At 50.9% G+C, this 11,336-nt stretch overlaps 4 protein-coding genes across 4 annotated transcripts; 3 read left to right on the plus strand and 1 right to left on the minus strand.

Annotated features, from left to right (window-relative positions):
- Positions 1 to 103: 103 nt before the first annotated feature.
- ASPACDRAFT_1886530 (zinc-binding alcohol dehydrogenase family protein) lies at positions 104 to 1,180 on the minus strand (the record flags this gene model as incomplete). The annotated part of the gene is made up of 1 exon (XM_020198428.1): positions 104 to 1,180. One exon carries the CDS (start codon positions 1,178 to 1,180, stop codon positions 104 to 106), a length of 1,077 nt encoding a protein of 358 aa, XP_020058498.1.
- A 3,005-nt stretch (positions 1,181 to 4,185) lies between these two features.
- ASPACDRAFT_58520 (putative 3-beta hydroxysteroid dehydrogenase/isomerase) lies at positions 4,186 to 5,241 on the plus strand (the record flags this gene model as incomplete). The annotated part of the gene is made up of 2 exons (XM_020203361.1): positions 4,186 to 4,600; positions 4,655 to 5,241. 2 exons carry the CDS (start codon positions 4,186 to 4,188, stop codon positions 5,239 to 5,241), a joined length of 1,002 nt encoding a protein of 333 aa, XP_020058499.1.
- A 1,934-nt stretch (positions 5,242 to 7,175) lies between these two features.
- On the plus strand, positions 7,176 to 8,831 carry ASPACDRAFT_24821 (carboxylesterase/lipase family protein; the record flags this gene model as incomplete). The annotated part of the gene is made up of 1 exon (XM_020199293.1): positions 7,176 to 8,831. The coding sequence occupies one exon, from the start codon at positions 7,176 to 7,178 to the stop codon at positions 8,829 to 8,831; it is 1,656 nt and encodes a 551-aa protein (XP_020058500.1).
- Positions 8,832 to 10,267: 1,436 nt separating this feature from the next.
- Positions 10,268 to 10,886, plus strand: ASPACDRAFT_40980 (uncharacterized protein; the record flags this gene model as incomplete). The annotated part of the gene is made up of 3 exons (XM_020200859.1): positions 10,268 to 10,520; positions 10,612 to 10,696; positions 10,775 to 10,886. The coding sequence occupies 3 exons, from the start codon at positions 10,268 to 10,270 to the stop codon at positions 10,884 to 10,886; spliced, it is 450 nt and encodes a 149-aa protein (XP_020058501.1).
- Between the last annotated feature and the right edge of the window lie 450 nt (positions 10,887 to 11,336).

Raw genomic sequence — 11,336 nt, forward strand, 5'->3', positions numbered from 1 at the left:
AGCCCCAATGCAATACAACGAGAGAAGAAAGACGACGGTGGGATCATAGAAAGAGAGCAGGCGCAACAAGGGTCGTTAGCGATTGAGAGTAGGATCACAATAATCATTGAAACTCGACAACAAGCTTTGTACCTCCACCTTCTTTCTTGCGAAGTGTATCTAAACCTTCAAATATCTCGTTGAATCCGCCCTTAATTGTTGTGATGGGTGGAGGCCGCAGATTCAGGCTGGATAGATTATCATAAAATTTGGCGATGACTTCGCGGTCTGCCGGCCTCACTGGGAACACGGGGCCAAGGGGCGCCAGCAACTGGAACTTGCGACCGAAGGCAGTGTAAACCATGAGGAAATCATAAGTCACATTTGCCTTCCGCGGCTTTCCTTGATCAAGAAGCGTGATCACTTTGCCACTGTCCTCTCGAAACACATCAGCACAGAAGGCGGCGGAAGTGCCTTCGGAAAAGCAGTCCAGAGCTTTGGTGATGTTCGGATAGGCTTTCTTGATCTCGCCAATGGAGGCAGATGTCCGATAGTCGTAGACTGCATCGGCACCATAGCGCTTTGCGAGGTCGAAGGAACGTGGCGAGGCCGTGACCACAACCGTGTATCCTGCTCTCTTGGCTAATTGAATGGCGAAGAGACCGACGTTCGAGCCTCCTGAATAGATGAGAATGGTCGGTTGGTCACCTTGTTGCTTGCTGCGTCCGTTCTCAATATCCACCCGGGCAATATCAAGGTACGAAAGGCCCAGCATCGCGGTGGCGGCGGGAACTCCGTAGGTGGTGGCTTCGCTCAGGGTCATTTCGTCCGGCACCTTCCAGGCCAAGTCTCCATCGACTTTCAGGTACTCTGCGAAGGAGCCAACCTCGGGATACAAGCCACCGTGGACAAAGCCAGCGATTCTGTCTCCAACCTTCCAACGCTGTCCTGAATTCTTGCCGACCCGAGCCACCTCGCCCGCATAGTCGCAGCCAATGGCAGAGTTGCGCGGGGAAATGAAATCAATGTCTTTGAAGTCGATGGGGTTCAGCGCGACAGCGCGTACCTTGACCAAGACTTCATCATCGGTGATGCTTGGGATTGGGACATCCTTGACTTGCGCGCCCTGCCCAAGAGGGCTCCGGAGAGCGAGACTCAGGAGACGCTTAGGCAAGAATCGATGTGTGATGACCGCTTTCATTGGGCCGGGTGGCTTTTTGGCAATGTTCTGATCTCAGGACGAAGATAGGAAACACTGACAGATTGGAGCACTCGTGCGCAATACTCAATTAAACTAAAGAACTGGCGGAGACCAACGTTAAGGTAGGTATTTGAAAGGTTGACTATTTGGAAGGTCAAACGAACCTCAGGTCGACGGACGCAAGGTATAATCACCAGGTGATTAGCCCATGGCTCGTTAGAATTCGCAGTATCCCTGGAACAGCAGCGAATCATTGTGAAGCTGCAGCGCTTACAAACCACCACATTACTATGATATGAATCCCGCTTGAATCGCCGACTTGGGAAAAAAAAAGAAGGGATAAACTCCATTCCAGTTCGCTGGACGCCATTGATTTTGGCAAAGGCTGACAAATCGATCGCGCGGTTCCAATGATTGTTTGACAAACCGCTGCTTTGGGCCGACGAGCCACAGCGGTACCCATACCAGACGAAGTAGTCTGCAATATTGATTAGTGATATCCCCGATTGCCAACATTCAACCTCCCATTAGACCCTTCTTTAACCCCACTTTCATCATTTAGTAGATTTCTGCATACAGTTTCGTTCTGTAAGATATACAACAATCACAAAAATCACAAAAACTACATAAAAATTGCTGAATACCAGCTCTCATAGAGCTGGTGTTTGACATGCTTTGAATAACCAAGTCAAGCATGAACCAGACCAGGGGCCTCGGTATGGATAGACATCACAGGCGTTCATTGGCCACTCCTTATCACTGATAAACATGATTTTGAAGCTCACACAATTTTCGGAAAGCGCAGGGCCTCCCCCACATCATCGCCTTGAAACACAGGTGTCCGACCCAAACCTACTCATCTGCTGGTCAAAGCTGTCAACGTTAGGATGAATCATTACAAACCGTGAACGAACTCACCAGAATAAAGGAAGGCAGGTCACTCTACCTACACTTGTCGGTCCATAGCGGATCAATTATTGGTGATTTTATCAATTCTAACTTCGTATAAAAGCTACAAAATCAATAGAAGAAGGGTCCTATCCAGGCAGAACTAGCCTACACCTCTCAAGAATAGTAACATGCAGAATATACCATAATATATTACCGGCTGTATTATATTCAGGATTACTTGTACAAATAACAGATTTCCCTTTGTATGTGTTATAGACTGTAGACAATCTTATTCTATTAAGAGGCCTTATACACTTCGCTTAGTATATTACTGATTGAGGGGGGAATGGTAGAGATATGAGACTTTTCAAGTAATTGGTATGCATAAAACATATATGGTGTTTGCATGTGGCTCGCTGGCTTGCCTGGCTCGTTCGGATGACCATTACGTTCCTACTGACTGTGTTGGAATCCGACAGGCGTTTCCTAATTGACCAATCGATTGGATTTCTTCTGGAATTGGACAAACGGTTGTAGATTCCAACTTCCTTGCCCCGAAGGTCCAACCTTCGGCTCGGCATGTTCACTAATCACTGCCACCGTCTTCCTGCCCAAACCTAGATGCTTACAAATGTGTTTTAAGAAAGCAAGGGCGACTGCTAGAATCCAAAAAAAAAGAAAAAGAAAAAGAATTTATGCAAAACGGATATTGGCATTAGAGTTTGGAATACAAGAAAAGCTAAAAGTGAGGACAAGCAGCACCAATCAACGGAGCAGGACATGATCAAATAAGGAGGATTGTGGCTTGTAAGTTATCCACCTAAGGACTCGGCTTCCGGCTTCCGCCGCACCGCCGATCTCCGTGCATGCCAAACGTAGGCACAGGTACGAATACGAGCCTAACCCTGCCCTGAATTGGGATCCAGACCAGTCGCCCTAGGCCCCAAGTAGCCCTTGGCGACGCTGGCTACCTATCCACCAACGATCAAGGTCGCTTAATGGTGATACTCTAGGGATGTTGGCGCAGAATGTACTTCTCTAGATTCAATTCAATTAGATTTACATGCGTAACTAGGAACGTAGAAAACCCCCAATGTCAGCAATCATATTCAACTAGGCTTACATGAAAAATGCGTCGATCTGCGTGACTATAGAGTCGGTAGGAGTTACATGCTAAATGGGTTATATTCAGGAGGTCCAGTGCTAAAGTCTAGGTCAGAGACTGGCCGACAGCCTAGATACCTAATCCAAAAGTGCAGCTTCCTGGAAGCTAAGGTAGTCAGAAATTCGAAATCGCAGACAATATACTCGGCAAAAGAGCCATCCTCAGAATTAGCAGGGTTACCACCATGGGCGGAAGCGCGGATCCGGTCTCCCTTCTTCCAACATAGCTTAGAATCATCACCAACAGCCTCAACAACGCCAGAGTAATCACCGCCTAGCATGACACCGGACAGTAAGAGGAAGTCGATGTACGGCCAGTCACTAGGTTTCAAACCCACACTAACAGTGTTTAAAGGGCATTATCATCGCGGCGCTTGAGAATGACACGGCAACTGGACAAGCCTGCAGTCTTAGGTTCGGTAAAATGACGGCCTTCTGAGTAGACATTATGGAGGGAATGATATGAAGAGGATTGATAATCATAGGCGTGTGTATAGACGCATATTGAATACAGGACTGTCCCGAGGCTCTTTACTGACAAGTTCCCCGATCATCGAATCGGACGCTGCCGGTTATCAATGCAAAAGTTCTTTTCTATGGGTCCACCTTGTATCGATGACCCCTTTCACCATGTGTGATACATTAGAATATCTTCTGGACGGTTCCAGGTTGAAGGGCTCAGGGATTACGTGACCACGTCCATGGAGCGGATGATGAGTAATGTCTGAGGTCCTTATCTCTTTGCTCATGACTTGGATACTGGTGATGGACCATCAGGTTCGCTATGAGCCGGGTGCCGCAGTCATGGCACCATCATATCGGATATTCTTGTACACAAATCCGGCGACAGTCTTTAGTAATCACTTTCTCTCATGCTATAAAGGTCGCCCAGTTACCGGTTTAAAATAAACCATTATCCAAATTCAACAGTATCAAAGTACCATTCCAGCATGCCTTCTCCGTTGATTTTCATGACCGGTGCTACCGGTTTCATTGGCAGTGCCACGGCTGTTCAAGCTCTCAAGTCCGGATACCAACTTCGACTTGGCGTTCGCCAAAAGTCCGAGAAACTTGAATCATTGTTGTCAGAGTACCACGAACAAGTGGAATTTGTCATCATCCCAGACATCACCGAGGAGGCTGCGTTTAGAGGGAAGCTTGATGGAGTGGACTATGTGCTCCACGTAGCATCGCCTCTCGCCAACGGCACAGACAAGGAAGCGTTTTTTCCCCCCGCGGTGAATGGAACTCTGGCTGTGCTCAAAGAGGCAGCTAAGGTTCCCAGCATCAAGAAGGTTGTGGTCACTTCATCTATCGCTTCCCTGATTCCTCTTGCTGGACTTCCCGACGGCAGTGTCATTAGAGGTAAGTTTGCTACACATAGGTTTAGGACTGCTACCCCTGCCATGCTAACATCAGTTACCACAGAGGACAACGACTGGGATCTCGCTGTAGATCCCACAGCAAATTTTGTCAACCCCAACAATCCTGCAGCGACACCGATGACTTTGTACCGAGCGTCCAAACTGCTTGCGAACACCGCGACATGGGACTTCTGGAGGACAGAAAATCCGCATTACGCACTGGTCACTCTTCATCCGTCATTTGTCTTTGGGCACAATCTCGTGCAAGCTTCCGGCAAAGAGATTGAAGCAGGTTCCAATGGAATTATCTGGGGTAGTGTGATGGGAGGCGTCCCACTTGGAGGGATCACGGGTGTGCACGTCCAAGATGTTGCCGAGGCCCATATCAAGGCGTTAAACTCGAGGATCAAGAATGGTGCGAAGTATCTACTCTCGGGGCCGCCAACAACATGGAAAGAGGTGGCTCGGATTGCGCACGAGCTCTACCCCAATGTTGGTGTGAAGCTTACCGAGGGTGCCGAGGGCGCCTCTATGCCAACTGATACCACCAAAGCCGAAGTCGAACTGGGAATGCAATGGCGACCTTGGGAGGAGATGGTGCGGAGCGTGATGGACCAGCAACTGGGCTTTCTGTCAGGTTGAGCCATGGAATGCTTGTAGCTAGATCTTATTTTCATGATCTTAAAGCACTAGACAATAGTCTATTTGAAACAAGCGAGCCGAGAGTTTTGCTGTCGATATTTTCGCGTACGGGATTCCCAAGCTGGTCTTCTTGATGCTGATGCCACATTTCAGGGCCAATTAGTTGGCGAGACTTGAGGCTTCGAGTTTGAATCCTGTTAAACATATTTATTCTACCACACCTATTCTTTGATCAACATAGGTTAAAATCAACCTACTATAGAGGCGGATAGAGATAGTAGAATTACCTGAGATCTGTAACATTTGAATATATTTTATATAGACGAGATCAATTTGAACTGGCCTTAGAGATTTTGATCGCTTCATCTTCGATAAGACGTTGGCCCTTTTCTGTGAGGGAGAGGGAGAAGTTCAGTACAGCCCTGCATGAAGTCAAGGTTCGACCGTATCCTTAAGGCCATATCCCCGATGAAAGGTTGGTACAACTGGAAGGCGTATGCGATCCTAATCCTATGCCAGATCCTGTGTTCGAACTTGGTGAGTCGGGCAAAGCAACAGAGCTGAAACTAGTGTTTGAGTCTGAACTTATGCCAGTGCCAGAGATTCTCTCCGACCCGGAGCTAGAACCGCCGCAGGAATCGGGGTTCAAGCCTCAACCCAATTCTCGGTCGTGGGAAGGTCAACCGCCACTGCGACCTCTACAGGAGCCTGTTCCGGAAGCTCCAGTCGCGAGGCAACCTTTGCAAGGTGTCTTTTGGGGCCATGATGCTTGAGTCTCCTCCAGTAGGACCAATTTGAGGAAGAAGAGAAACAATAAGAAGACTCATGGTTGGAAAGAACCAGTCGAAGAGGATTTACGGCCCGTGGCTGAGCCAATTCCAGAAGTGGTCGCTGATGCACACATCTCGTAAATTTCTTGAAGAACAGGATATTCAGTTACAGATGTCGACTTGACCATTTTTCTGGGCTTTCTTACCGTGTTGTTTATTGTCGTTTCATTAGCCTCGTGGTTCGAATACTCGTTCTTGCTGATACACTCCGCCTTAAAGTCACACGGGCATATTTGCAAACCGCGTAATTGCGTTGACCGAGACTGAAATCCCAAAATGGGCGTAGTTTGCGAGCCAAGCTCGGGTTTTGTGGGCAACCCCGCGCCCAAGAGGGATGTTTCGTGCGGGGCTACCTTCCTTAGGCGTAGTCGCCGAGCCGTGTCTCCGGCATTGCGGAGTTGGTTCCTGCAGACAGTAAAGCGGGCCGGCCGATCCCGCCAAGTCTCCGAATCCTCCCACCTTATCTTCTGGTCGCTTGCTTCAGATCCGACTACGCGTCGCCTGCCCGGAATGAGAAGCGCAAAAGCGGGCAACCGAGAGTGCCTGAACCAATTCACTTCTCACTACTGAGTACCCTTGATCTCTTATGTCTTATACCTGATCAGTGAGACTTTCTGGTCATTCAGACTGTCGAGACTTGCCTGTCTGACAATCTGCAGGTGCTCATGCTGATGTCTCGCATCCTTCGACTCGGAGGAGTATTCCGTGAAGAGTCCAGCTTATAGCACCCCCGGGGCTATATTCCAATGCAGAGGGAATATGACGACATTCCGTCAATTTGCCGTCCGCCCCGCTGAGGCATATCTGATGCGTCTCGCAAGGCACCATGGTTTCTAGAAGTGCGCGTCCAACAACTTGCGGCAAGGATCGTCATGCAGACTACGCATGAAGCACTATTCTCAATCACGTCCCCACGTGTGCTTGTTCCAGTCTGTCAGACCACCCTCGGTAGTCACGGAGATCTAACGGCCGTCCGTCTCAGCCTTGGCTGGCAGGGATGCAGGTTATAAAGTCTCGCATTTCTCTCTTTGCCACCATCCAACTTTCTTCTAACCACCCTCCACCTCATTCCTCTCCTGCCTTAGAAGTCCAACAAACTAAGGCATGCCTTCCCTCGCCACCAAGGGCCTGGCCTCCCTGGCTCTAGGCGCCTCCCTTGTCCACGCCCAGCTGTGGGATGAAGTCATTCAAACTAGCTACGGTCCCGTGCAGGGCTTCCAATACTTCAACCAGTCGACCCTGGAGAAGTACTTCGGCGTCTCGGAGTCCAACGTGACCGCCTTTTTGGGTGTTCCCTTCGCCGCGGACACGGGCTACGAGAACCGCTGGAAGGCTCCGCAGCCGCGCACGCCGTGGAACGAGACGCTGCAGGCGACTGCGTTCGGCCCGGCCTGCCCCAGCCAATACGCCACGGATATCAGCGAGGACTGCCTCAGCCTGAACCTGTGGACCAACGCAGGGAGCGCTAGCGACAAACTCCCCGTCATGGTGTGGAACCAAGGCAGCGACGAGACCTCGGACGACGCATGGTGGTACGGCGGCGGCATGGCGCTCAAGGATGTGATCCTGATCACCTTCAACCGACGCGACGACGCCTTCGGCTACCTGGCGCACCCGGAACTCAACGAGGAAGGGCTGCAGCTCACCGGCCACAACACGTCCGGGAACTACGGCGTCCTCGACCAGCTGGAGGTGCTGAAGTGGGTGCGCAACAACATCGCCAACTTCGGTGGTGACCCGGACCGCGTCGTCGTCGCCGGCCAGTCCTTCGGCTCGTCGCAGGTCTACCACGCCGTCAACAGCCCGCTGTTCACCGGCTACTTCCACGGCGGTATCTCCGAGTCCGGCATCCGGTACCCCTACGACCCGCTCCTGGCGGGCCTGGCCACCTCCTACGTGAACATGTCCACCGCCTTGTTCCACGGCGTCAACTACACAACCTTCCACAACGCCAGCAGCATCGCCGAACTCCGCACCCTGAGCATGGAGGACCTGCTGGTGGGCTCCCAGGACCGCGTCAACAGCACCTGGATCGACCCCATCACCGCCCTCTCGGCGGGCTACCCGCTCATCTTCAAGCCCGTCCTGGACGGCTACGTCCTGCCCTCCACCTACCTCGAGACCCTGATCAACGGGCCCGCCAACGACGTCCCCGTGATCACCGGCAACACGAAGGACGAGTCCGGCGCCGCGACCACGACCTCCTACACCGTCAAGCAGTACGAAGCCTACACCAAGGCCAAGTACGGGGACCTGTATGACGAGTACATCCGCCTGTACCCGGACAACGGCACCGCCGCGACGGCCGACCGCTCCTGGAACGCCGCCGCCCGCGACGCCTCGCTCATCGGCTCCTGGGCCTACGCGACGGACTGGTACAAGGCCGCCACCTCCGACTTCTACACCTACTACTGGACGCACGCCCCGCCCGGTCAGAACCAGGGCGCCTTCCACCAGTCGGAGATCATGTACGCGTTGAACGCGCTGTACGCGAATGTGGACACCTACCCGTTCACGGACGCGGATTGGGAGATTCAGGAGCACATGTCGGCGTATTGGGCGAACTTTGCGAAGACCCTGAACCCGAACGAGGGCGGGTCGTACACGGGTAACGGCACGTTGCCAGTGTGGCGGCCGAACAGTAAGAACGGGACGCAGGTGGTGATGGAGTTGGGCAATGCGTTTGGCGACGTGGCGATCGCGGAGAAGCCGCAGGTCAAGTTTATGATGAAGTGGTTCCATGAGCAGACCCCCTACTAGAGGGGTGCTGCGCTTTAGGAGGGAAGAGAGGGAGAGTGTCCAGACGGGGTGGGTTTGGACAGACTGTGGCTTGTGGGATGCTAGAGCATGGCTTGTGAGGCTGAGGATCCGTTTCATGTTCTTGTCACTGGGTCTGGAATCGAAAATCAGTGTACTGTATGTATCAATCACTATTTGCCTGTCGTGCACTTTTAGTCCTTGTTCTAGCGTAATACATCTTATGATCATAGTGTTTGCTTGATGATGGTGACGTATTCGGTAAGCGGGTCGGCCATGCAAGCGGCCGGGTTGTTAAGAACTACTTTATGGGTAGTCGGCCGCAGATTAGGCAAGGCAAAGCACGATTATTTTTTTTGCAAGACTATTTTCTGGGGTTTCTAATGACAAGGCCCAGGGGCCATGATATACAGATGGAAAGGAAATGCTTGTGGACAGTCAATATAAGTATCCGAGCTGGAACGCTACTAAGTCAATAATCAACTGGGAGCCAGGTAGAGTACAACCCTAATATCATTGTGTCTATAATTGAAAATCAATTAACGTATTTCAATATGATACTAAAAGGCTATATACTATAAAGAATACCTAGTAGTGAATAGCTACTCTGCCAAGGAAGAACAATTCCATTCCACTACAAACTAGCCACTTCCCTCATCGTCAGGACGCCAACGCTCGTATCAATATATGCACCCTCTTCAGCTGGAGGATGTGAACGTTCTAGATCCCTTACTCATCCTTCTCCTGTCAGCCTCAAACATGGGTTTCTGCACCGCTCACAACGTGCCCATCGCTGATTTGTCCAAACTTGTTCTCTTCGCGTCCTGCCGTTAAGCATTCCTCGAGAAGATGCAGGCAGTGCATTAGCCTGCATTCAGTGCCAATCCAGTCCTCTTCCTGTCCGAGACTTGGCGTACATCCTCCGTTCTTGGCTTTGCTAGACACATCATCCTAGCGAATTGAGATTGTCTTGACAGCTTCCTAGTCTCTTGGCGTCGGCCAGTCCGTGGCGTCGAGTTTCTTGGCTCGATTAGAGTACTACATTGCACCTAGTAATATCCCACACGCAGCCCTTCCGGATAGACAAAAGCAGCCCTAACGATTGGGCAGTCTTAGGAATGAGGCTCCTCAAATACGAAGCACCACTTCATCTCGCAGGATTCTACACCTCAACTCACAGATGCACAATCCAATCGCGTTCGAGATGCACGGAGTCCAACACGAATAAGCATGTTCGAGGGCAACCTTCGCCTTTGGGCTTCCAACAGCCAAGTTGAAGTGAAGGAAAGACAGCGCCATATCCAGTTCTTCATATCACACCTGAGCAAAGGTATATAAAGTCGTGTTGACCCTGCTTCTTCATCCCCCATCAAACCATCCCCAGACCAGCAAGGCAAGTGCATTTCAAACCCTTTCCACTGATTCCTCCAACGATCAAAATGCATCTTCCAACCACCACCACCGCCGCCATCATCCTCTCTGTCCTCGCCCATTCCGCTATCAGCCTCCCCTGCCACGAGCAGCAAGCCGACCAAACCATCCTCGAAGCCCCCATCCCCACCACCACCACCCGCGTCACCACCTCCGAGCACGTCTTCTTCAACACCAACGCTAACTCCGGCCTCTACCTCTGCGAGAACGCGCTCTTCCGGGGCTACTGCGTCCACTATGCCTCTCCCTTTGGGCAGTGCAGTACGTCTGATTTCTCTCACCTACCTACCTACCTCTTTATACCCCACCAAGCCCAGCTTGATTAGTTATGACTGACACAAACACAAAAAAGCAACCATCACCGATCAATTCCCCCCGGGAGATCGCGGCGTTTCGGCCGCGGGTTCGGATCGGGGGAGTTGGTGTACGCTTTATTCGTGAGTTTCCCCCTTTCCTCGGGAGGACAAGTACCTTTTCAATTTCGTGGCCTGATGATTGATTGTAATGTAACCCAGGGAATCGGGCTGTCATGGCCAGGAACTGCAGATCCATTTCCCCGGCTATGAGAATCTGGCGTACTTGGGGTGGAATGATCGGGCGAAGAGCTTTAATTGTGCGGCGGAGTGAAGGGTGGGGGTGTAAGGACCTTTCGCTTGGGGAGGGAAGTTTGCTGCAAATAAAATATTTCTTTATTGGGGTAGTGTATATGGGAAACATATGAGATCCGGGGGGAGGGGCAAGAGATAACAGAATGATATGTGTCATTTTTACTGTTGTGAGTTGCTTGTTCGGTATTGAGAAAGTCAGGTAGGTGCCAGATAGATAATCAGGCAATTGATGAAGACTTTTATACTGGTTAAGGACTACTCTATTGCGATTTCAATTCAAAAGCCTGTGTATTACAACTACGTAGAGATGTGCATGCATCATAGATGATAATGGGATCTTGCTGGCCCCTTACAGTCAGTTGGCTTTTACCGGACCACCCAGGGATAGTCCTAGCTAGTGTATCTGTTCCAAAGTGGAAATGCAGAGATTTATACTTTGGCTAGATTACGAACTTTCATTTACTTTGAA

Source organism: Aspergillus aculeatus (genome assembly GCF_001890905.1).
Source record: "Aspergillus aculeatus ATCC 16872 unplaced genomic scaffold ASPACscaffold_4, whole genome shotgun sequence".
Classification (NCBI taxonomy): domain Eukaryota; kingdom Fungi; phylum Ascomycota; class Eurotiomycetes; order Eurotiales; family Aspergillaceae; genus Aspergillus; species Aspergillus aculeatus.